Here is a 27,522-nt window from a genome sequence, read left to right as displayed (position 1 = left end):
CATGGTCTCAGGATCCTGAGATCTAGCCCTGCATTGCAAGGGCTTGTGCTCAGCAGGGAGTGTGCTGTTTGTCCTTCCCTGTCTGTTCCATTCCCGTCCTGTGTCCCCCCTCCCTGAATAAATAAATAAAATCTTTAAAACAATTGTGGAGAAAAAAATGAAAAAGAACTTAGAGGAAAATAGGGAAAAAGAGATTTGAAAAACCTGTATTTAATTACACCAAGGTTTTAAAACAGTAAATTTATATTCAGAATACTGATATTGTCTTCAGTTTCTCCTTTAATTTGTGTATTCTTCATTTGCTAGTCTTTTCTTTTATTCCCCGCCATCCTGCTCTCATTACTGCAGTTCCTTCATTTGGGAAAGAAGGTGAAAGGAATTTTAATGTCTCTTCCTTAAAGTATGTTTTGAAAGTTTCAGTGGAAAGATAGTATGATCAGTACTCTTAGTATTTTATACACATTTTTAACATTTAAACATCTCTGAAATTGGGTTGCATTTAGCAGTGTATCACCTAGAATTAAGTCGAGTTCTTCCAGATAATTGTTTCTTTTAGTCACCCGGTGGGGCAATATTAACCATACTAGTAGTGTAAATTCAGACCATAAACCTACTACATGACTCTTCAGATTCTCAAGGGGAGGTTTTCCCCCTGCCCTGGACTGTGTCAGGGCTGAGATGTACAAAGTTGTGTGTTTCTTCTATGTTGCAGATTTCTTTCTTCTTTTTCATCATGTTATGGGTAGCCCTGTGATACCCTAGCTTTATGAGGCCCTACATTTTCTTGGTCATCCCCCCCTTTTAGTGGCATATAAAATGGGTGAGTTTTACAAGTGATGGCGTCTTAAATTTTAATCATCTTTTATTTTGTTCTGTGTATGCCACCATAGTCACTTCTTTTCACCATAACATTTTTATACTGAATAATTGAGAAAAGTGAATATTATAATTAATTCATGTTTTACTTTAGAAATGATAATATGCTTATTCAGACTTTTATTTATTAAAAATATTTTATTATTTGAGAGAAAGAAATCATGAATTGGGGAAGGGTCAGAGGGAGAGGGAGAAGCAAACTCCCCACGGAGCATGGAGCCTGATGCCAGGCTCCATGCAGGACTGGATCCCAGAACCCCAAGATCATGACCTGAGCCAATGGCGGATGCTTAACCGACTGAACCACCCAGGCGCCCCTGTTGTTCAGGCTTTTAAAGCACAGGCTGCTGTTCTCTTGGCACAATGTGACAAAATATATCCCTTCTGAGGGTGTTCCTCAGAGAAAATATTCAGACATATTAGTAAATTATTAGCTGAAGTTTATGAAAACAAAACTAATGCTACTTAAATCATTTTTTCTTTTATAAAATCTAGTCCAGAATGTTTTTGTTGTGAAAAACTTCAATTTTTAGGAGTCCATTTCTTAAATTAGAAAGTTCTTACCTGTATGTTTTTACATCGCCAAGCATACTTTTTCTGAAGGATAGGGACGTAAAGGCAGAATGAGGCCTTGCAATTATGTTTTTTTAAATAACACCTTTATAGAAATATAGTTCACATACCATCCAATTCACTCTTTTAAAGTACAATTCACTGGTTTTAGTATATTCACAGAGTTGTGTAACCAATACCACCGTCTAATTTTAGAACATTTTTACCACCCTCAAAAGAAACCCAGTACTCAGTTAAATATTGTGTCTGCTCTTTACAAGGCCCTATTCTAGGTTTTGGGAAGGCAGTAAATCCTGGCCTCAAAGTTTATAATCCAGTAAAGAATAAGAACCACCTGTATATTTTATGTATGTGACAAAATATACCACAAGCTAAAATAAAGGGTTTTGAATATTCAAATCTCTCACATGGATCACAACTCTATAATCTCTTTCATTAAGTAGAAAAATAATCTGAGACCCAGAGGCATCACTGCAAGTAGTTCTGTGGCACAGCCAGAATAGTTTCTTGAAGAAATCACCTGAGATTGCTGTGTCTTGAAAAATTAGAGATAACTGAGGAGGACATTTCAGGTATGGGGAACAGCATAAACAAAGCCTCAGGGCACCTTTAGGAAATAGCAAGTAGTTCATTTTGATTATTAGAGCAAAAGGTGCATGATGTGGAGCAATATGAGATAAAACTGATTTTGGAAAGATGGTGAAAATCAAAATTTTGTATCCTTGAAGATACAAAAACTTGTATAGTTTGGGTAGGTAGTGAGGAATGTCTGAAGGTTAAGTAGGAGAGTGACATGGTTGGAACTGGGCTTTAGGAGTGTTTCTCAAACCATCAGTGATGGGGGATCATTTTTTGTTTCTTTGTTTTCATCCCAGTCTTTTCAAATTGATGCATTTATAAAATATAGTGAAAATGAATTACTAGGAAAATGAAGAGACATGTAAGTCTGTATTTTTTTTTTAAGTTAAGTAATCTCTACACCCAACATAGGGCTCAGACTCACAACCCTGAGATCAAGAATTGCATGCTCCTTGGACTGAGTCAGCCAGGCACCCCTGCATTTTTTATTATCACATTCAACAAACATAAAATTTCACAATTGCTATAAAAGTTTCTAAATACTTGCAATTTCTTTTTTTTTTAAGATTTTATTTATTTATTCATGAGAGAGAGAGAGAGAGAGGCAGAGGGAGAAGCAGACTCCCCACTGAGCAGGGAGCCTGATGTGGGACTCGAACCCAGGACCCTGGGATCATGACCTGAGCCGAAGGCAGCCGCTTAACCATCTGAGCCACCCAGGCGCCCAGTACTTGCAATTTCTGTATGTATCCTGTCATGGATTAGTAAGGACTATTCACAGAACAGCATTGGTCTGTGGACCACACACCACACTTTGAGTAGCAGTACTTCAAAACAATCAATTTGGCTATTAGTGTGCAGGCAGAACAATTGGAAGGTGATTGCTGAAGAGTTAATGAGTTAACAAGGACTTGGACAAGTTGGTAGCAGTATGAATTGAATGGAAGATTTGGTTTCCATAGACATTTGGAAATGTATTTATTTTTATTTATTTATTTTTTAAAGATTTTATTTATTTGTGAGAGAGTGAGAGAAAGCATGAGCAGGGGGAGGGGCAGAGGGAGAAGCAGGCTCCTTGCTGAGCACGGAGCCCAAGGATCCCAGGACCCTTGGATTATGCATGACTTGAGCGGAAGGCAGACGTTTAACTGACTGAGCCACCCTGGCGACTCCCCCCCCCCCCCACATTTGGAAATTTAAATGAAGGCAGATGAGATGATGTGGATTTGAGGGAGAGGAAACAATATTAACTAGATTTTAGGGTTGAGTGGTAAAATGAGAGTGCGAAAAGCAGAAATAGAAACTAGTTTGGGGAGAAAAATACTAAATTAGATTTTCAACAGAAATCCACTTTATAGCATATTTTTATTAAGTAAACACACATATATACTCACAAAGAGACATTGTTTGGTTCATAATCTAAATATGTACTCTTGATCTGATCTTGAAAAAGCACTTGTAACTTTTCTTTGATTGCAACAAGCTTTGAGTATATTATTACACAAACCCATAATCAAAACATGCCCAAGAAGATTTTATACTTGTATCTTTAGTCTCATTTGTTGTTGCAGTAACTGTTGTTGGGCCCTTGGCCAGGAAATTGTGACTCTAGACAGGGGGAGGAGCTAGGGATAAAGTTCACCATCGCCAAAGAAACTATTCCAAATGGATTCATGTGGAGCAACAGTGATATCCAGTGACAAGTTAAATTAGACACAGAGGTGTTTTCTCCAAGTCTCAGAAGATACATGCTGTTGAGGGGCTTGGTTCAGACTAAAACAGTCTTTTTGCAGTTAGGTTAAAGTTACACAGAAATAAATTATACTAGGGACTTGAAGAAGAATTTTGTTATGTGACTTCAAGAACTTATTGACTCAGTTTCACACATTGCAGAACGGCAACCAGTGACAGATGAGGTAATGCTGGTTTGAATTATGAGTTAAATCTTAAAACCGCTACGAGTTTGCTATTGACAAAATTCTAAATTTAGTAAACTGCATGTTCATGTTCCTTAAGTATGAAGATATTAGATCCTTATTCTTAAAGCACATAGTCTTATTTCTTACAGTTAATATCTATATTTCCTTGGATAGAATTTCTTTAAATTTCATGCTTTACTGTGGTGGGATATGATAGTAAAAGCTGTTAAATTTATCTCTATCTAAATCTGTGCCTGGTTTTATAGTGCCAGGTTTTATATGTGTTGTTTCCTAAAGATGGTTTCTCTTGTTAATGCTCAAATCTGTATCTTGCAAATGCCTTAATATGTAGGAATTTCTGGCTGATAATTGCATTTTAAGGTTGGATGCTTAGGTCAGTCATGCTTTGTGGAGACTTTGTGCTTTATTTAAAATACGCTTTGGAAAGTTCATTTCACAAATGTATTCACATTCTGGAAGTTGAGGTCTATAGTAGAGTGTGTTCCACTGGTTAATAATTAAGAAAAGTGACACAAGTAAATTGGCATTGGCATAGACAGAGTCAAGGCCCTGGGACCAATAGAAATTTTTGAATTCTCCAAGCAGATACAGTCTTTTGTTTTAAATGTATGGTGGGACAGTGAGCCAGTCTTTTAACTGATACAGTGCCTAATAGTCTCTTTTGTTTTAACAGTAAAGAATAGTGATTAGTTTGGGGCCAAGACATTGTTTCTCTTGAAGACTGTATCCTGGAGACATGATATTTCTGGCCCCAGGCTGCCTGTCTTCTGAAGTCAGTGCATACTTTCAGCATTTGGATATTTATTATCTCTGTAAATCTTAGAATATGTATTATTGCAGTTCTCTGTGACCCAGCTGTCCCCTTTTGTCATTATAGCTTTACTTAATACACTTCAAATATTTGCACCCAAATTAGATTTAATTTCCTTATTGCCCTTTCCTTCCATGTTTTATAGGGAAAGAAGAGATGAAAACGTGAGATTTTTCTTTTTGTTTCATAATAGGAATGAGAAGGGGAGACAGGAGTGATTGTTTCTTAAATTCAGGAATTTCTTCTGTGGGTGAGGTTACTTATTTTGAATGAAAGTGAAAAGATAAAGGATATTTAGTGGAAGATCTTCATAAGACAACATCTTATTTCCTAAAATCTAAAAAGTCTTTCCTCACTCAGTCTACTCCCTGAAACAAAGTGGTACTGGCTTTATAGTAGGCTTTCAACAAATGTGCTGATTGAATAAGGTGACAAGTTAATCGAAGGGGAAAGAGTACGATTTGATGGATATTTAGCAGTCATAATTTTGGCAAAAACAATAGATTTTCATATTCCCAACATATGTGATTCCAAGAGTTCGTATGGATAATATACCTAAGGTGCATTATAATCTTCATATTCTTAAAATAATGTTATAAAGGAGTACAGGCTTAATCTTTCTTCTGACCAAGAAATAAACTGGTAAGCTATCTTGCTGGGTCTGTTGATAGTTTCTTTCTACCTTTAGCACTGATTGATTGATAGTAGCAAAGTCTGTTTTTTACCCTGTGATTTGAGCTGTGCCTGAAACCAGCTCACATCATTCTATCAGAAACCAAGCTGTTTCTTTTATCATGTGGTCCCAACATATATCCCTCCTGGGTTGTACCATAAGAATCTTTGCAGTCGTTCCTGCCTGAATTCCCATAGAATATTTTAGGCATGTCAGCTGTTTGGGCTCTGATCAAGGATTTGATCCAGTTGGCCTCTAGCCTGAATTGAGAGTGTGTTTGAAAAGCCTAATCTTCAGTGGCAACATTTGGTTTCCAGAGTTAGAACCATTGCTTTGTGTCTTACCCCTCTTGCGCCTTCAAAAGGATTTATGTAACTGAGAAAATGTGATAATAAAGTAGATGCTTTTATCAGTAAAAGCAGGGTGAAATTTGATGAAGTGGTAGAAAGATCATGGTGATATATTTGGGTTTGTGGGTGTTTAAAAAAAGATTTGGGTGGGTGTCATTTATCTTGTATTTCCTTGGATCTTTCGACTATCCATTAGGCTTCTATCCCCCTCCCATCTATTGGAAAGGACCTATATTAGGGCAACTTAAAATAGGAGACCAAAGCATCCAACAGGTCTAATTAAGGGGGGAAAAGAAGCCCCAAGAAAAGGGAAAAGAAAAACACCTATCTGCAGAGGAAGCCCCAAATCCAAAGGAATATTGCTACAGTAATTTGAGTAAGAAGAATTATAAATAGGCCCTTCAGGTACTTTATATATAAAACATAGTCCACCATTGGTCAGTGGCAAAACTAATATACGAGACTCAGTATTACCTAGATTCTAAACATTGACTTTCATATATAACTCATCTGTACTTAGTAGATAAACTGGTTAAAGCATAATTGATGTACATAATCCCATTAGAAAAATAAAGTATTAATCTACAGTATTACAGAGATAAGGAGGTAAATACCAATACTGGCATTAATTCTCAGGATTTAGTTCTCAGGAACTAAGGGTCTTATAGAGCTAATCCAGTGTGCATAACACACTCAGATAAGTAATGATTTTCATATTTTTCAGAAGATTAATAGTTCCTAATTCAAGGGCCTATTGATTTTAAGTCCTTGATTAAAATATTTCTGAGCAAATACGTGATTTTTTTGGTCTGCATTTAAAATTGGTGCATACATTCTGAGATGAGAGGAAAAGTTTTCTGTTAAAATTTGAAATAGTAATATATGAGTTGGTGAGGAGTCATTACCTAGATTAGTGGTTCCCAAACTCCCCAGTATTCTATCAGTTAAAACATAGAACACTCATCCCTTCATGGACTGTTGTCCTTATTTATATATAGTAGAAAACATATACAAATTAAGCAGATTTAAATGATGAAATAAGTGTCAGTAGAAAATCTGATATCTTCTTTTTGTACCCAGTGGAGTCTTCTGCATCCCCTGGTGTAGTCACTCCTCTTTGGAGATTATTGACCTACATTGTGAATAGGAGCCCAGCCCAGGCATCTTTATTTTATTTGTAGCATTCTCATTTCTCACAGTTACTTCTAAAATGAAGGTTCAGTAATTTTGGCTGTCAAACTGGGGATGAGATGGAAAGGGGGTGTGTGTGTGTGTGTGTGTGTGTGTGTGTGTGTGTGTGTGTGTGTGTGTGTGTGTGTGTGTGTGTGTGTATTTTTGTTTTCAGAGATGATTAAACTTGTGTGTGTGTGTGTGTGTGTGTGTGTGTGTGTGTGTGTATTTTTGTTTTCAGAGATGATTAAACTTATCCCAAAACATCATCATGGTGATGATTTGTCATGCTATTATATGTTTAGTTTTCCCCATGTCTTCAAAAGTGATCTTTCTGAAATTTGACTCTGATTATTTCATTTTTTCAAAATCTGGTAATTTGTCCTTGCTTGTACAATAAAGTCCAAACTCTAATGTGGCATACAGAGTCTTCATGATTTTGACTCCTACTAACCTTTCTAGCTTCATAGCTTTTATTGCCCCTTCTCCCTACCCCTGCCCTTCTGGAAAACCTTTTGCAAAAACAAACAGGAAAGCAAAACCAAACAAAACTCCTCAGCTCCAGCCATAGTAAATATTTTATAGTTCACTCTAAAATATAGTTCACTCTGCCTGGATTGCCTTTGTTGCTTTGTCCAATTGAAAAACTTCTACTGATTGCTTAAGATTCATCTCAGACATCTCTTCTGGTCTCTAAAGTAGTGGTATCCTTGCTTCTGTCTTATTTTATAGCATTTATTGAATTGCTGAAATTATTTGTGCGTAAGTGTCTCTCCTGCTAGGCTGAATTCCTCAAGGTTAGAGATTGTAAATTAAAATAGAAGTTCCATAAGGGCAGGTACTCTTGTTCATTCACTGCTGTATCATGTACCTTGTTTGGGATATAGTAAGCACTCAGTGTTTGAACGAATATATTTATGTTTATGTCTTAGTATCTGGCATGTTGTAGGCTTTAAATGAACTCTGTTTATTAAATAAATTATAAATGAATGAGTGAATGTATTATAAAATCTCAAAAATAAGCTTATCTTAGGGGGTCAAACTTAGAAAAGGAGAGCTGATTCTCTGAAGTCTTTAGCACATGGCATTGTTAATACTAAGTAAGAAAATACGTATATTTTCATTTATCTGATTTCATTTATGGTATAAGAAGGACTTGAATAACTTTGTTATGAATCTTTTTTTTTAAAGTTTTTTTTTAAGATTTTATTTATTTGTCAGAGAGTGAGTGAGCACAAGCAGGGGGAACAGCAGGCAGAGAGAGAAGCAGGCTTCCCACTGAGCAAGGAGCCCGATGCAGGACTCTTATCCCAGGACCCTGGGATCATGACCTGAGCCGAAGGCAGATGCTTAATGACTGAGCCACCCAGGCACATCCCTTCTTTTAAGATTTTATTTATTGAGAGAGAGGGGGCACAGGCAGGGGGAAGGGCAAAGGGAGAGGGAGAGGCAGACTCCCCACTGAGCAGGGAGCCAGCCAGCGCCCTGATGCGGAAGTGGGGCTCCATCCCAGAATCCTGAGATCATGACCTGAGCCAAAGGCAGACATTTAACCAGCTGAGCCACCCAGGTGCCCCTGTTATGAATCTTAATATTGGTATTTAAATGAAAAAAATCTAGAAAGATAATCAAATAATTACATTAAATTTAAGAATTTTGGGGGGATTTGCTTCAGTGTTAATTGAGAGATCATTTTTTGCTTCTCTTTTTAGGGTGTTTGTGAACCGAAGTTTAGCCATGGAAAAAATAAAGTGTTTTGGTTTTGATATGGATTATACACTTGCTGGTGAGTAGCACTTTTTGATTGCTTAAAAACTGCTTTAGATATAACAGAGTGGGTCTACAGGAGGCAATTCAGTAAACACTTGATTTAATCATATATTTAGCTTCTAGAAGCTCTTGTTATCAAAGCTCCTTCCATTGATATTTATGAATATTGAAATTACCAGATATCCTTGAGATTTACATAGTATAGATATGTAGAACAAGTGCTAAATTATTTTAGAGTCCTTGGTAAGAAATAGTATGGTGAAATTATACATTAGTTTGTATATCAGGGCACTTTTGGCTTTTACTCTGTAAAACTATTCTTTAGCGATGGAATTTTGTATCTCTTGTTCTACCCAAGGAAAACTTAACAGTTAAAAATTTTAATGTTATTCTTAAGACAAATGGAAAACGTGTTTATTTCCTTTGAAACGATTGCAAATCCACTATGTAAAGACTTTTAAAAAATTAGAGCCGTTTGCTTTGTTTGTTATCAAATAGACTTTAAACACAGCACTGTACTGTTTTTCCCTTCCTATCTCTGAGATATATTTGAAATAATCAATGGATTAGTTAATAGTTGCAAGATCTTTTCAGAACTTACGAAGTTTTTATTAAAAATTCATTTGATTTTGATGTGAAAATGTCATTTAAGTAGTAGAGATGAAGGACTGAGTTGAGTACATGTGTATATATGTATGTGCATGCATGTGTGCATTGCCATGACACTTGAAAAAGAATCTTTCAGAAATTTTCTCTAAAAAATAGTCTTTACACAAAAATCTTAAAATGTATAAATTCACTTCAGAAACGTCTTATAACAGTATTAGAAAACTGATTTCCATCTCAGATTAGATCTCAATTTGATGTTCAATTTAGGCTAATATAATAATATTCATTATAACATATAAATGTATTATAAATATATGTAAATATGTATTGTAATATAATAATGCAAAAATGAACATATGCAGTTTATAGGTAGTTGCCACATAGCTGTAGCTATGCTATGTACCAAACAAGTTATATATTAAAAATATACACTGACTTGGTTTGAATTTCCCTTTCTTCCCTCCATACTCTTCGTTGTTTATTTCATTTTCTATTGCCTTAAAGTTTTTGCTGCATTTTTATTCTTACATATTTTTCTAATTGGACACAGACACTTTTAGGACCACTTCTCAGAAAGCAAGTTGGAAGTACTGTACTTTCTCAGGGTACATCTTCCAAATTGGGAGAAAATCCTACAGTCTCTCTCCTTTCTAGAATTTTACCTCTCCAGGGAAAGGAATGGTAAGATAATTCAGCTAAAGAGATACTATCTAAAGCAGAAGTAGAAGTTAATGGGAACAAAAAGTGACAGATTTTTGCCCCCTTGGTTATTAAGACAATCGCATTGTATTGAAATAGTTGTTAGTATTTATTGAAATGTGTTCAGGCACATTTTGTTACTGAGCATTGCAATAACTACATGTTCCCACAGAATAAAAAAATGAATTCTCTTGTTTAATGAAAAAGTCACTGAAAAAAGTCTCTAAGCTTTAAAGGTACCTCATGATTTCTTCTTTTTGCTTTTTTATTTTTTAATCCCACTTCATATTTTAATGCTTATTCTTAGTGAAGATACTAATATACTTTGCTTATATATAAATATAATAGTCAATTATTAACATTTATTGTGCTTATTATAATAAGTGCTAAGTAAGCCCTGTTCTAATAATAGATTATCTCATTTAATACATGGACTATCTCATTCACGTCACTTATTTAATATTTACAAAAACTCTTATGAGGCAGATATTACTGTTGTCCTTGGACTTTGTCCAAGGGTGTTTACCTATGATATAGCTGAACTGAGATTCAAACCTAAGTATACATTTATATGTGTGTGTGAGTATACACACACGTACATATGTATTATGGTAAGTTTAAATTATCATTTTGAACAATGACAATTTATAGTGAGGTATAATTTCAAAGTACTAGGCTCCTTCCCTTAAACAAACCAGGACTTAAGCACTCAAAAGGGTAATGCCCTTTAAAGGAGCCCCCCTTGGGGCGCCTGGGTGGCTCAGATGGTTAAGCATCTGCCTTTGGCTCAGGTCATGATCCCAGGGTCCTGGGATTGAGTCCCGCACCGGGCTCCCTGCTCGGCAGAGAGCCTGCTTCTCCCTCTCCCTCTGCTGCTCTCCCTGCTTGTGCTCTCTCGCTCTCTCTGTCAAATAAATAAAATCTTTAAAAATAAATAAAAAAATAATAAAGTAGTCCTCCTTGAGAAACTGTACATTATTTCAACAACTCAGTGTTGGATGAAGAATGTTGTTAGTCTTCTTATGGTACTACCTTCACTTCATAAAGCACGTAGGAAAACAGGTTTATTGGCTTGTACTCTTCTCCTGTTTTCCAGAATAGTATTCATTAAATTTATCTGAGAATAACTTTTGTTATTTAAAAAACAAACAAACCACACCCGTGAAGTGCTCAGGACTTTTCATCAGAAAAATGTGCCATAAAGTATAGAGACAAGATTAAAAGAAGATTTTTTTGAAAGCTTTGAGTATTTGGAATAAACATCCCTGGAATAAGTGTAATAGCCTCACAGGATAAGTTCTTGGAAAGGGTCTGTATTTGTTCTGAAGCCTCGTCTGAGACAGTCTTCTCTGCAGTCCTGACACCTTGGTACATAATTTCCTAAGAGCAATTTATATATCATTTGCAGCTTTTGTTTGCTTGCCTGTTTCCCCATTGGCCTGTGAGTTCTTCAAGGGCAAGGGCTTTCTTTTTCACTTTTATATCCTATGTGTTTCCTAAAGCCTGGCATGTAGCAGGTGCCCAGTGAATATATATTGAATGAAGAGTTTGGGTACATAAGTTTTAATAAATCAGTTTAAGAATTAATCACTATACTTTATTAAAATAAAAACTTAAATAAATTAATTAAAAACTGTAAGAAAAATGAAGACTTTAATGTGAGACCTGAAACCTTAAAAAATCTTAGAAGAGAGCAGAGGCAGTAGTTTCTCTGACATCGGCCATAGCAACTTTTTTCTAGGTAGGTCCCCTGAGGCAAGGGAAACAAAAGCAAATAAACTATGGAAACTCCATCAAAATAAAAACCTTATGCACAGCGAAGAAAACAGTCAACAAAACTAAAAGACAACCTACTGAACAGGAGAAGGTATTTGCAAATGACATCCAAGAAAGGGTTAGTATCCAAAATATATAAAGAACTTCTAAAACTCAGTAATCTTATTAAAAATGGGGAGAAGAACAGCCATTTCTCCCAAGAAGACAAAAGATGGCTAACAGACACATGAAAAGATGCTCAACGTCACTCATCATCAGAGAAATGAAATTGAAATTACAATGAGGTATCACCCTCACACCTGTCAGAATGGCTAAAATCAAAAACAGACACAACAGGTGTTGGTGAGGATGTGGAGAAAAAGGATCCCTTGTGCACTGTTGGTGGCAATGCAAACTGGTGCAGATAGTGTAGAAAACAGTATGGAGCTTCCTCAGAAAATTAAAAATAGAACTACCCTATGACCCAGGAATTGCACTACTGGGTATTTACCCAAAGAAGATGTGCTACATACACACACACACACACACACACACAATGGAATATTATTCAGTAATAAAAAGAATGAAATCTTGCCATTTGCAGTGAAAGGATGGAGCTTGAGAGTATAATGCTAAGTGAAATAAGTCAGTCAGAAATAGACAAATGCCATATTATTTCACTCATATGTGGAATTTAAGAAACAAACAAGCAAAGGGGAAAAGAGAGAGAAACCAAGAAACAGACTCAACTATAGAGAACAAACTGCTGGTTACCAGAGGGGAGGTGGGTGAAGGAATATAAAATAGAGGGTGGGGATTAAGGATTGTACTTGTGATGAGCATCAGGTGATTAAAAACTTAAAAGTTAAAAACTATAAAAAAAAAAGAATCAGTCACTGTATTTGAGTTTACCCAGTATAAAATATGCACTATTAAAGTGAAATACTTTTAAATATGAACTTATTTTTTAAATTTTAAACGTTATTGAGGAATACGTTACATATAATAAAACACGCATTTTAAGTATATAGATTTAGTTCGACAAAATATATACACATGTCTAACTACCACTTAAGATAAAGAATATTTCTATCACTCCAAAAAGTGCCCTCATTGCCTCTTTGAAGTCAGTTCACCCTCCCGCTCTTTGCCTCAGGGCTTTTTGTCACTATATATTAATTTTGCCCTTTTCAGAATTTTATGTAAATGGAATCATACAGTATATACTCTTGTGTCTGGCCTCTTTTGCTCAGCATAATGTTTTTGTGATTTATTGATGTTGTTGTGTCTGTCAGTAAATAGTTCATTTTTTTATTACCTCTAACATTTTTAAACTATAAAAAGTTTGAAATAATTTTAGACCTATGGAAGAGCTGCAAAAATAATAGTTGGCCTCTATTCTCTTCTAGTGGTGACCTCTTACTTGACTACAGTTGACCACAGTACAATTTTAGAGCTAAGAAATTAACATTAGTGTAGTACTACTAACTGAACTACAGACGTTATTCAGTTTTTACAAATTTTCCCACTGAGGTTCTTTATTCCAGTCTAGGATCCCACATTGCATTTAGTTGTCATATTTCCTTAGTGTCTTCTGTGACAGTCCTGTCTTTCATTGCTTTGACACTTTTGAAGAGTACTGGTTAGATATTTTTGTAGAATCTTCCACGGTTTGGGTCTGTCTGATGTTTTTTCACATGATTGAAGTATTATGCATATTTGTGAAGAACACTACAGAGATGGTGTACCCTTCTCACAGTATAATACCAGGGGTACATAATGTTGGTAAGTCTTATTACTAGTGATGTTAACCAGTAAGCATTATACAATTATCATGTTTTTCTTTAAACTATATTCTTTTTGGAGGGGGGAGTCAAGTAGTAGTCCATTGTATGGGTACAGGTTTTTCCCACTATCTGAAAGTAGAGAGTTCCTATGGAACTGTAAGCTGAAATGTCATAAAGCAAAGAAATAGTTACCATTAATTTATATGGAAAAATTTTTGAGGATTTCTAGACCCCCCAAGATAACTTTTCTTAGGCTTTCTGATAACCTTAAAACACATCTTGCTAATGGATACACAAAATAAGTTTTGAGGTAAAGGACAGGTGGTTACGGACATAATTCAAAGCTCTGGTGGCTTGATGCTGAGATGTTGAGTGTAAGTCCCAGGGAAGGAGTGTGGCAGAGCCACTCTTGCTGCTTGTGATGCACACCACCTTTATAAGGGCTGCTTGCAAAACAAATGCTGGATGCCATTTTTGCTTTTCACCTTTTTTCATAAAAGCAAAAATCCTCTTTAGATTTATTTCAGTTAGCAAAAACAAGTACTAATGCAGGTCTTTCAATCAAAGTTAAGTGGCATGACTTGAACTTTCAAAAAGTGGGGGATACCTATTATCACAATTTGTTTATCTGTTTATCTGTTGATGGATGTTTGAGTTGTTTCCCTTTGGGGCTATTATGAGTAACACTGCTATGAACATTGGTTCTACATACTACAAGTCTTTCTGTGGATGTATATTTTTATTTCTCTTGGGTAAATACCTAGGAGTACAATTGCCAGATTATATGTTTACCTTATAGGAAATAGACAAATGGTTTTTCAAAGTAGTGATACCATTTTAAAGTCCCACCCAACAAACATAAAAATTCTCCTTGATCCAGTCCTCACCTATGCTTGATATTATCAATCCTTTGAATTTTAGCCATTTTAGTAAATGTGTAGTGTTATTGTGATTTTATCTCCTATTTCCATCATACCTAGTGATGTTGAAGATCTTTATGTGGTTATTTGCTATTTATATTTTGTGATGTGCCTATTCAAATGCCCATGTTTATTGGGTTGTCTTTTTATTGTTGAGTTGTAGAAGTTCTTAATATATTCTGAGTACTGGTCCTTTGTCAGATATATGTCCTGTGAATATATTGATCAATATGTGTTGGTCTGTATGTTGACATTCTGTTTCATTGAAGTAAATATCACATGGTCTTGATTGATTATTGTAGGTTTTTTGTTAGTCTTTAAGTCAGGTAGTGTAAGTCCTTTCTTTTTTGTAATTGTTTTAATATTCTGTATCCTTTACATTTCTATATGAATTTTAAAATTAGCTTATCAAATTTTCAAAAATGCCTGCTGGGATTTTGATTAGGATTGCCTTGATTTCTAGATCAATTTGTAGAGAATTGACGTCTTAACTACATTGAGTCTTCCAGTCCCAGAATATGATACATTGGACCATTTACCTAATCTTCTTTAGAATTTCTTAGCAGTGTTTTGTCATTTTTGGTGTAAAGGTCTTACATATAGTTTGTTATATTTATCTGTTAAATATTTCCTATTTTTTTTATGTAGTTGTAAATGCTGTTGAAATTTCATTTTCTATTTAATGCTAGCATTTAGAAATAGCTCATTTTTGTATATTCTTGAATCCTATGACTTTCTAAATTCACTTATTCTACTAGCTCTTTTGTAGACTTATTAGAATTTTTACATATATGATCAGATCATCTGCAAATCACTTTTTTCTTTACAATCTCTATATTCTTTTTTTTCCAATCTGTGTATCTTTATATCTTGTTAGAAAAAAACTTTTTTTCCTTTTTGCCTTATTACTTATAAAACCTTCATACTTTATTGAATAGAGGTATTGAGAATGGACCTCTTTGCTTTTTTAAAAAATTTTTATTGTTATGTTAATCACCATACATCACATCATTAGTTTTTGATGTAGTGTTCCATGATTCATTGTTTGTGTATAACACCCAGTGCTCCATGCAGAGTGTGCCCTCTTTAATACCCATCACCAGGCTAACCCATCCTCCCACCACCCTCCCCTCTAGAATCCTCAGTTTGTTTTTCAGAGTCCATCATCTCTCATGGTTCGTCTCCCCCTCTGATTTCCCCCCCTTCATTCTTCCCCTCTTATCTTTTTTTTTTTTTTTTTAACATATATTGTATTATTTGTTTCAGAGGTACTGTGTTCTTGATCTTAGGGAGAGAATGTTCAGTTTTTCACTATTAAGTATGATGTTAGTTGTAGGTTTTTTTATAAATGCTTTTAATCAGGTTGGAAAGTTCCCTTTTATTCTTAGTTTTCTTTTTAACGTGAAGGAGTGCTAAATTTCATCACATGTTTTTCTGCCTCTATTGAGATGATCCATATGATTTTTCTTTTTTAGTTTGTTAATAGGATGAATTACATTGATTGATTTTGGAATGTTAAACCAACTTTGCGTTCCTAGAGTAAATCCCACTTGGTTATATAGTATTCTTTTTATATATTGACAAATTTGACTTGCCGATATTTTGTTGAGGATTTTTGCATTATGTTCATCAGGTTTGTAGTTGTCTTATAATGTCTGTTGAATTTTGGTTTTAGGGTAATGCTGACCTCATGTAATGAGTTGGGAACTTTCTGAAAGTTTGGGTAGAAATTGGTATTATTTTTTCTTTAAGTATTTGATAGAATTAACTAGTGAAGGTATCTGGGCCAGGAGTTACTTTTGTGGAAAGGTTTTAAATTATGCATTCAACTGTTAAATATAGGGCTAGTCAGAGTTTCTGTTTCTTCTTGTATCAGTTTTGATAATTTGTATCCATTTCACTGAGTTTTAAATTTATTAGCATAATTTTCATATTTTTATTATTCTTTTGATGTCTGTAGGATCTGTAGTACTGTTCTTTCATTCCTGAAATTGGTAATTTGTGTCTTTTTTTCCCTTTAGCAGTCTAGCAAGCAGTTTATCAGTTTTCTTGATTTTTTTTCCCCCTGCTAAGAGCCAGCTTTTGGTTTCAGTGAATGCATGAGAATAAGGGGGATTTAAATTTAAAGGTGATTTTAAAGTAATTATATATGTAAGTATGAAGTTACAACCCGCTTTTATGATAATTGCTGACTATAAAAAAGTAACTTATAAAGTTAATATAATAGGGCGCCTGGGTGGCTCAGTTGGTTAAGCGACTGCCTTCAGCTCAGGTCATGATCCTGGAGTCCCGGGATCGAGTCCCACATCAGGCTTCCTGCTCAGCAGGGAGTCTGCTTCTCCCTCTGACCCTCTTCCCTCTCGTGCTTTCTATCTCTCATCCTCTCTCTCTTTCTCTGAAATAAATAAATAAAATCTTTAAAAAAAAGTTAATATAATAAAGTACTATCAAAATACTCCAGGCACCATTCTCTTTATTTGCTTTATATTTTTTAATATAGGCAGTGGCAGTAACCACTTTTATTTCTGATTATAATTTTTAAGTTTGTTTTCCTTCTGTGTTCTAACTCTTAGCATCATTAACATTATGTTGTTGACCTTTCTTCTAGTGTTTATGGAAAATGCCAGATTTCTGTGCAGAATGAAATGTGGCACTGTGTACTTTCTTTCATTTTTTTCCTCCCTGTATATATTGACTTCAGAATTTGGAGGATACAGAGAATTGGTTTCTTAATTTTTTTCAGAATTAGCTTGTTAAATGTTAGGTGCTTAATAAGTAGTAGTTGTTTAAACTTCTTTGTATACTACTGTTTTCAATGTAGAGGAGACATTTAATCAGCATTTGATTTTTTTATTGAGGGTAGGAATAACCCAATAAATGTTAATTTTATCTGAAATGAAATTATTAGGTGTGCTATAAAACTGCATATCTAGCATAATCTGTGAATTGGCTATTCTGGCAAACTATTTTGAGTAATATGGAGTTAACCATTTACAGCATAGATGGATTACTAGTTTTCTTCGAATGTAGTAAAATTGATAGTGAAGCTAGGATTGATGCTTCTGAAGTGTCTGGATAGGACATCACATTTCAAGTGGCAGTCATGTTTTGGAGTGGTACATTTGTTGAGAGAAGGTGGTTATTGGCTTAGGAGCTGCCTTATCACACTGTAAACTTTGCCTAAATTTGTTCTGAGAAAATAGCTACCTAGGTAAAGTTTTTTTTTTTCCCATTGTTTTCAAATGTGGGAAATGTATATGACTTTCTCATGGAAAGTGTGGGGGATGGGATTTAATTCTGTCTTCGGTTTTCTAGAAAATGGCTGTAGCAGACCTTCTTTGGCGGGAAGGGTGTCATGGTTTAGTTTTGATTATTCATCTTTTTTTTATAGTTCATTTTGATAACATTTGTTTCAATTCTGATTAAAAAAAGCTGTTCTTCATGTCAGATGTTGGGATTGATAGACTTTAGTGGTAAATAATTTAAAACTTTGATTTGTCACTAATAAATAAGGAAGAGGATAATTAAGGCAAGAATACATACATGGACCCTAAGAATATTAAGCTGTATTTATAACAATCCTAAACTTGAAATTTTCCAAAACTAAACTATATAGATCTTTGGTAGAATGAAGTTAAGTTGAGGGATTGTTGGGGTTTTTTGTTTGTTTGCTTGTTAAAAGAGAAATTACTGGCATGACTTGTATTACTTTTATAAAGAATTTTATGATTTTGCTTACAGCTTGGTACATTCATTCCTCTGAATGAAGTGCATCATAGTGTTCAGTAACATAATCCATTCTAATGGGAACCTCATTATCTTCATCTCATCTGAATGCCGGCCTCATACCTCTAACAGTTTTTCAGAGAAGATCCTCTTTTATCATCAGCTATCCCTATAATTAAAGCGAGCTATGTATTTTTTATGTTTTTATTAGTTTATTTGCAGGATTTCTATGTAAGATTGATGTTTTTATATAAAATTTTTAAAATTCCCCAAATAAAGAACTTGCCTATTGAAATAAACTAATTTTTCTTGATTGTCTTGGACCTAAATCGATTTTAATCCTGAAATCTGGGTATAAAATTAATGTCAGTTTTGGTATTTAGCCCCTTATCTCTGTAATACTGTAGATTAATGTTTTATTTCTCTAATGGGAGTATGTACATTAGTTATGCTTTAACCAGTTTGTCTGCCAAGTATAGATGAGTTATAGGCATGAAAGTCAGTGTTTAGATTCTAGGTAATACTGAGCCACTGACCAGCAGTGGACTGTTGTATATAAAAAACGCACGTGAAAAACATGCACATGATATATATCAGAGTCCTTTGCATTTTTGTCTTCCTCTGCAGATATGTGTTTTTCTTTTCCCTTCTCCTGAGGCTTCTTTATCCTTAATTAGATCTGTTGGGTGCTCTGGTTTTCTATTTTATTAAGTTGCCCTAATGTAGGTGCTTTCTGAACAACAAATTTTGAATTTGTGGGTCTTTATTCTTGAGAGCACTCTTTAGCCTTTTTCTGCTTCCGTGGGACAGATGGATCAGACTGATAAGTGTATTTCCCAGGACAAATCAAGCCAAAAAAATCTTGAAAGTCCACCTAAGATTAGGTCTTTGGACTTGTGAAAGAGCAAGAAAGTTGTTTTTAACCCAGCTACTTCCTCTCTGCAAAATGAAGGGAATAATCGGTACTATTTGCTAGTTTTGTTTCTTTGGTTTTGTTTGTATAAAGGACTGCTAAAAATGTTATATTGCTGAATTTATTGTTACAGTGGACAGTACAGTGAAAATGAAAAACAAAGGGAGAGTTGATGTTTTAGGTTGTTTAGTGCTTGTTCATTCTTCAGGTGGCAAATAGGTGTAAACAGACCTGTAGTTTCCATTACTCTTCGTATTGTTACTTAGTTTTATAATACTATATGGAGAAATTTGTTGCTGAGGTTTCAAATGAGAAATTCTTTTCTGATTCAGTGAGTGATATAAAGTACTTAAATCACTTCCTCATGATTGTAGTTCAGGATCTGACAGACTGCTAATCTTCAAAATGTTGTTTCTTTAACAAGCAAATGTTAGCCAATAGCTACCAAGAGTAATCTGGATGTAAAACGTGAGTTAAGAGGAAAAAAGCCAGAATAATCTATTTCTGTTTTGAAGGTTAAGTCCCATACACTCCGAGTTTTTTAGGCCCAGTCTTATTTTTATCTTTACCTTAGAGGCTGTGAGGTTGTAGAAAAAGTAGAACCCTCTGAGTGTGATTGACCTTGGTTTGGATCCCAGCTCTACCTTGTACTAGCTCTTGGCTACCAGCATGTTGCTTATTAACCTCTCTGAGTCTCAGTTTCTTCACTTAATAATAAAAAAAAAAAGGGTATGTATGTCAGGGGGTGGTGGGGTGGGCAATAAACTACTGGTTTAAGGTTTAAATGAAATAATGTATATAAAATGATGAATGCAATGAAAGTTCTCTTGCTCTAACTGGTGATACCAAGTAGTGATATACTGGACTGGAGTTTTAAGGGAAAATCCAAGGAATAAGGAAAAAAATATCAACCTTAAACTCATTTATGTTCCTGTGTATTGTAGAAAAACCTGGAATGCTGGACAGATGGCAGTGGAATCTTTCATCACTCTTTTGTTTTTGAATTTTCTTTTTAAGTATTGCAGATGATCATGAACTTAATAGAAAGTTGAACTTCTTTTCTGAATAGATTTTTAATGTCAAGGTATTTGGCATCAGATTATGTTTCCATAGAAATTACTGTTTTTTTTTTTTTAAAGATTTTATTTATTTATTTGACACAGAGAGAGACAGTGAGAGAGGGAACACAACAAGCAGGGGGAGTGGGAGAGGGAGAAGCAGCCTTCTCACTGAGCAGGGAGCCCGATGCGGGGCTCGATCCCAGGACCCTGGGATCATGACCTGAGCCAAAGGCAGTCGCTTAACCAACTGAGCCACCCAGGCACCCCTAGAAATTACTGTTTTTAGTGAAGGGTTATTTCTCAACAGGATCATGGTGACAGAATGGATTTCTGAGAAATGGTCCTTATATAAATTTAAAATTTTTTCTTTATGACAAAAGTATCACTGATAGGCTTCTAATAAGTGCAAGGGGAACTATTTTTTTGAAACAATAAAGAACTCTTTTAAGTGAAAAGTAGTTGACCTTTGTGGTTGCATGAAAGAATTAAACATGCAGTAAGTTCCATGGAATTAACATCAAAATTATATATGTATAATTGTTAAATTTTCAGAATTCTTTACCCCAAGGGAGAGTAGGGTGGGGAGAGGGTTTGTTAATATTAATGCCCTTCACGGATATAGAGTGACTCTTGGTTTAGGATTATGAAAATGTATTATTTCTAAATTGGTTCATTTATTGTTTTGTTTTGTAAGCTCCACACCCAGTGTGGGGCTCAGACTCAAAATCCTGAGATCACATGCTCTAATGACTGAGCCAGCCGGGTGCCCCTATAAATTGGTTCATTTAAATCACCTAGACGTTTCTTTTTTCAATCATGCCTGCCTTTTTCTTTCTTTTTATTGCCCCCTTGAGCTCAAAGATCCAGAAAGAGACACATTCCAATTTTTTTCTAGCTCTCACACCTTTAAGGTTCTGAGCCATTTTGGTAAGTCCAACAATCAGTTCCTTATTTCTGTTACCAAGTGATACCAGTGGGTGTCATGGTCAGTGTCCAGTCCTTCTCATTTTTCTGAGAAATTGTCAGGAGGAAAAGAACATTTATTAAGCATGCGCTATATGTGCTAGAAAATGCATTTTATGTACAGTGTACCTTTTAATCCTCACAGTAGCCCAGTGAGGTGGAGATTACTACCTCCATTTCACAAATAGTTCACCAAGTCAAGAGGTAAAAAAACTCGTACATAGCTACAACTGACTGAAGATTCATAGCTGGAATGCAAACCCAGGTCAGTTCCATTTCTTAGGCTGCTCCTAGCTGTTACGGGATCAGAAATTGTTTGTTAACCTCTCAATGAGAAATCAAGAGAAAAAGCTCATAAATAAGCAAAATCATCCTTTGTTGTTTTTTTGTTTGTTTTTTTCAAAAATTGAAATCCTCTCTAGGGCAAGTGCATCTTTGTCTTGCATTTGAATATAATCCTCATCCTTAGAATACAGAAAGTTTTACAGTTTTTCTTTTGTTTGATTTTTAGAAGTAATCATAGGGGAATGAAGCCTCAAGAGTACTGTGTAAATACTCTATTCCAGATGTTGTTAGAATTCTAAAATTAAATGTTTTTTTTTTTTTAAATCTTGGGAGGAATTGAAAATATATGTTAGACTCCCCTTTTGAAATTTTCTGCCCTCGTCTCCTTCCAGGCCATATCACTAGCCACTGGGTATGAAATCCAGTTATCTAAACCTAAGCATTCTGCATTAATAAACCTAAAGTGGAGAGAGAAGATAGGATAAAGTTATTAAGATAGTACCAGGGAAGAAATTAAGAGAAACCAGTTTTTGCTAAATCAGAGGATTATCCTGCTACTAGCAGGAGTATCTCGGGACCTTTGATCTGTCATCTTATCCTGTCATGCATAGTAGATGCACTGGATGATCTTGTTTTACTGTTTTTGGAATTGAGTCAACTCGAGATTTAAATGAACGCTTTTTTGCATGGTGTATTTACTTGGACGAAAGTCCAGGGCACTCAGATCATGTTTCTGTCAGCTGTTGTATATGTTCACAAAACTTACTGGCATTAACAGCATTTAAAGGAGAAAACACAATCTAAAGTAAGTATTATATATTGTATATTATTATTGTGCTGTCACCGAAGACCTCTCAACCCAGGTAGAGTATCTTTTCCCCTCCCTTTTCAAAACTGTGGTAAATATACATAAAATTTACTATTTTATTTATTTTAAATGTATAATTAGTGGCATTAAGTACATCTACAATGTTGTGCAACCCTCACCACTATCCATTTCCACAACTTTTTCATCATCCCAAACAGAAACTGTACCCATTCAGCAGTAACTTCCCATCACCTCTTCACCTCAGCTCCTATAACTTCTAATTTACTTTTTTCTGTGAATTTACCTATTCTAGATATTTCATATGAGTGGAATCATAATATTTGTCCTTTTGGTTCTGGCTTATATTTCTTAGTATAATTTTTGAAGTTTCGTCCATGTTGTAGCATATATCAGAATTTTATTCCTTATTAAGGCCGAATAATATTCCGTTATATGTACATATGACATTTTGTATATCCGTTATCCATCTGTGGATATTTGGGTTGCTTCCACCTTTTGGCTATTTTGAATAATGTTACTGGGAACATTGGTATTCAAGTATCTGTTTGAGTCTTTGTTTTCATTTCTTCTGGGTAAATACCCTGGAATGGAACTGGTGAATCATACAGTAATTATATGTTTAACTTTTTTAGAAAGTCCGAACTGTTTTCCATAGTGGCTGCACCATTTTACATTTCCACTAGCAGTGCAAGAGGGTTCCAATTTGTCCACATCCTTGATAACACTTGTTATTTTCAGATTTTTGTTGTTGTTGTTTTGATAATAGTCATTTTAATTGGTGTGAGGTTGTATCTCATTGTGCTTTTGATTTACATTTCCCTAGTGGCTGATGATGTTGAGCACCTTCATAAGCTTAGTAGCCATTTGTGTGGTATATCTTACTTGGAGAAATGTCTATCTTAGTCCTTTGTCCATTTCTTAATTGGATTGTTTGGTTTGTTGAGTTATAGGAGCTCTTTAAAATATTTTGGATATTAATCTCTTATCAAGTATATAACTTGCAAATACTGTTTATCATTCTGTGGGTTGCCTTTTCATTCTTGATAGTGTCTTTTGATGCAGAAAAGTTTTTAATTTTTATGAAGTCCAGTCCATCTATTTTTTCTCTTGTTGGCTGTGATTTTGCTGTTGCAAGAAATCATTATCAAAACCAATATAACAAAGATTTTCTCCTATTTTCTTCTAAGAGTTTTATAGTTTTAGCCCTTATGTTTAGATCTTTGGTCCATTTTGAGTTAATTTTTATATGTGGGGTAAGGTAAGGATCCAACTTCATTCTCTTGCATGTGGATATCCAGTCTTGTCAGTGGTGTTGAGAATGGTCTCCCCGAATGGTCTTGGCATCCTTGTAAAAAATCATTTGACCATATATGCAGCAGATGGCACTTTTTAAAAATAAAATATATGACAATGTAAACGTTTGTGTTGTGCTTCAGCATTTCTTCTTAAAGTTGAGGCTCCTTGTAACAGTAATGAATTAATTTAATATGGAACATTAGCTGAGTGGAACTTAACTGTGGCTAGTGTATAAACTGGATATATCTGTTGAAGTTCTTAGTGTGACAACAGTGTCTGTTAAAGTTTCCTGAAAAGTTTTTGGTATAAACTAAGGAAGATAACCTATCTCAGAAAAGCCAGAGAAATTCTCAATTGTCCCACATTATGAGAGAGTACTCAGGGCATCCTTCTTGAAAAATGTAGTAGAACTTGTACATTGCCTTACTCTACATTCTCCCAAACAGATTGTCTCTATACAAGAGATTTTTGTGTTAGCGAATGAGCACCTCTGAGTCATTGAAAATTATTTAACCTATTTATATCCTCTGACTTATTCTTGAGGGATTTATCACTTTGTGAATGGATCAAATGTATGAAGTAGAAGATTAAAAGAATATAAAAATAATTGTCATTTGATAAGTAAATGTGTTCATTATCCCTCTTAGTGATCTTTTTTTTTTTTCCTAAAGGGACTTTTAAACTGGGTTTTTGTTTGTTTTTCTGAAACAATAGAGTAAGGGGATAAGTTGAGTGTTTGAACAGAGAAACTAGGGTAATCGATAAAAAGAAGAAACAGCTCCCAAAACAAAAGATCCCTTTCCAAAAAGAAAAAATTAGGATTGTGGTTGATAAAATTATTAATAAAAATAAATGACAAAACACCCACAAACAAAATAAAAACCTAACCAGTATGTATTGTGCAAGGCATAATGCCTCAGGGAGTGATTATTTTGAATGGGAGAAGGTTCGTTTGGAAGAGTAAGTTCCATTATGTTTGTCCTCAGCTCAGAAAGAAGAATTGTGAAGATGAAAATTGATAATTTAGTACTAGAGTACAATCAATGATTAGTATCAAGGATCCATTCAGAATAAGCTGAACTCTATAGAGCCTATGATTTAATGGGTTTGTGTAACTGGAGGGTTCTTTATTTATAGTATTGACTGTAAAGCAATAAAAGATACTTTTATGTAAATCTCCAAAAGGGATTTGAGGTGCCTTGCAAAATTAAACACATATAACATGGGTCAAAAGACTATTTATAAAAGAAAGTCTAATAAAATATGCTTCCAAATAGATATCCTTCGTATAGTCACCTTATTAGGGAAAACTTACTCCAGTATTGCTGTCATTTCTCTTTCTTTTCTTTCTTTCTCTCTTTCTCTCTCGTCTTTCTTTCTTTCTCTTTTAAGATTTTATTTTTAAGTAATCTTTACACCTAGCGTGGGACTTGAACTCACAACCCTGAGATCAAGAGTTCTCATGCTGTATCGACAGAGCTAGCCAGGCGCCCTTTTGCTGTCATTTCTTGGACATTTTAGGCATTCTTTTGGAATTGTTTTCATAGCCAGTTTATAAAGACAAGAAAACCTGCTTCATTTCTTCATTAAGTAGTCACCTGTTTTTTAATCCACTTTGATTTGCCCTTTTATTCACTCATTGCTCTGAATAACTTTCCCCCCTTTATTTTGGAATGATCTTTGTTTTTTTAAGTAGGCTCCATGCTCAGTGTGGGATTCGATCTCACAACCCTAAGATTAAGAATTACATGCTCTACTGAGCGAGCCAGGTGCCTCGTTTTTCTTCCCTTTAAATTAAATTCACATCTGTTGATGAAAAATGTGCTACCAGGGAGGATATCTAGAACAATGTGCTATAGACTCTGAAAGTAATTTTGAAAGAATTTTAAACTTGTTCTGAGTAATGGTTGCGTTATTGGAATAAATATATACTGACTTGGGGAGTGATTATTTTGAATGGGAGAAAGCTCAGTTGGATGAGTAAGTTCTATTATGTTTGCTTTTAAAAGACATTATTTGGGGAGGGGATGGGGAAAATAAAAGGCATTATTTTATGTCACATCTCATAATGTAGCTTGATTATTTTCATTTCACAATTGTTTTTTTGTTTGTTCTGTTTTGGTGTAGTTGTCTTTTAGAGAGAGAGAACTTAGAAGTTATTTTGGAATAAATCTGAGCCGTAGGTAAAAATACTTTGCCTTCTTTATTAGTTTGTTTTGTTTAACGGAACTAAGCTATTTTTTTTAAAGCTATTGTTGATGGCATGCCCAGTGTAAAATTCTTCTCCCATGTTTACACTCCTATTTTCTTTGGCCCAACATATCACCTTACGTGTTAACTTTGATTTCCTACGAGTATTAATATATGATAATACTAATCAGTACTTTCATACCAAAAGATCAGTGCTTTTGATAGAACGGTTTTCTCACCAAGACTGTAAGATAGGGGCGCCTGGGTGACTCAGTCGGTTAAGCGTCTGCCTTCGGCTTAGGTCATGATCCTGGGGTCCTAGGATGAAGCCCCACATCCAGCTCCCTGCTCAGTGGGGAGCCTGCTTCTCCCTCTCTCCACCCCCCTGCTTGTGCTCTCTCTACCCCCCTGCTTGTGCTCTCTCTTCCTATCTCTCTCAAATAAATCCTAAAAAAAAAAAAAAAAAAGACTGTAAAATTGACAGCCTTAATATAGTTAAAAGATTTCTGAGCAATCCTTAATTTGGAAGGCTCTTATTATAACTGCTGATAAAAGACAGTTCTAGTATGGCACTGCCCTCTAAGTGGGAAGGATATTTAAGCAGTAGTTAAAAGATCACCCAAACTAGTTAATAATTTTGTATGTGCAGGTATATGATAACTTGTGTATAATTGTGCTTTTTCAATATTCTATGAAAGATCTGTTTAAAAACTTTTGATCTGATAAAAGTTATTAAATTGGAAGAGAAAAGATTAGGAAAGATAAATGAAACAAGAATCCAAAATACCGGAGCGCCTGGGTAGCTCAGTCGCTCTTTTAAATGTCTGTCTGCCTTTGGCTCAGATCATGATCCCAGGGTCCTGGGATTGAGCTCTGCATAGGGCTCCCTGCTCAGCGGGGAGCCTGCTTCTCCCTCTCCTGTCCCTCCCCCTGCTTGTGCATGTGCTCTCTCTGTCAAATAAATAAATAAGATCTTAAAAAAAAAAATCCAAAATACTGATAATTGTTAAAGCTTGGGTGATAGTTTTAAAGCACCTCATTTAATATTCTCTGTATTTTTGTGTATGATTAGAAAATATTCTTGGGGTACCTGGGTGGCTCGCTAAGCATCTGTCTTCGGCTCAGGTCATGATCCCAGGGTCTTGGGATCGAGCCCCGCATTGGGCTCCCTGCTCAGCAGGAAGCCTGCTTCTCCCTCTCCCACTCCCCCTGCTTGTGTTCCCTCTCTTGCTGTGTCTCTCTCTGTCAGATGGATAAATAAAATCTTAAAAAAATATATTCTTAATAAAGTTAAATTAAAAAACTAGATAGAGGGGGTTCCTGACTGGCTCAGTTGGTAGAGTCTGCAACTCATGATCTCAGGGTTGTGAGTTCAAGCCCCATGTTGGAAGTGGAGTCTACTTTAAAAAACAACAAAACTTGATAGAGGAAACTGACAAAACGCCAATGAAGTGATTTTTTTAAAAAGGCATTTAAATGTAAAGATTTTTTATTCTTCATTTTCATTTGAGATATCTTTACTTTTAGGTATTCTTACTGCTTTTTCTTAAATTTAAGGTTTTCTTATACTAACAAGCTCAGAAAATGAAGGACTGTTTCTACAAACCAAGCATGCTTTTGAGGTGGTCTGTGTTAGGAAAGAATTTTAAAAGAAATAATACTCCAGTGCATTATATTACTTGTAAATAAAAGCTTTTTATATTAGTTGAGATAAATACCCTCAAGACTATCATTTTTAGATATATAT

General features: G+C 35.0%; 1 protein-coding gene across 3 annotated transcripts in view; it reads left to right on the top strand.

The window, feature by feature from the left end:
• The window catches only part of NT5C2 (5'-nucleotidase, cytosolic II), a 141,413-nt gene that overhangs the window by 84,447 nt on the left and 29,444 nt on the right, over positions 1 to 27,522 (top strand). For all 3 annotated transcript variants that reach the window (XM_035724147.1, XM_027591628.2, XM_027591620.2), the window contains exon 3: positions 8,685 to 8,758. In XM_035724147.1, coding sequence (XP_035580040.1) covers positions 8,685 to 8,758 — 74 coding nt within the window. The remainder of the gene's footprint in view (positions 1 to 8,684; positions 8,759 to 27,522) is intronic.

This window comes from Zalophus californianus, chromosome 15 (assembly GCF_009762305.2).
Source record: "Zalophus californianus isolate mZalCal1 chromosome 15, mZalCal1.pri.v2, whole genome shotgun sequence".
Taxonomy (NCBI): domain Eukaryota; kingdom Metazoa; phylum Chordata; class Mammalia; order Carnivora; family Otariidae; genus Zalophus; species Zalophus californianus.
Note: the sequence above shows the minus strand (reverse complement) of the source record. Positions and strands in the feature narration are given on the sequence as shown.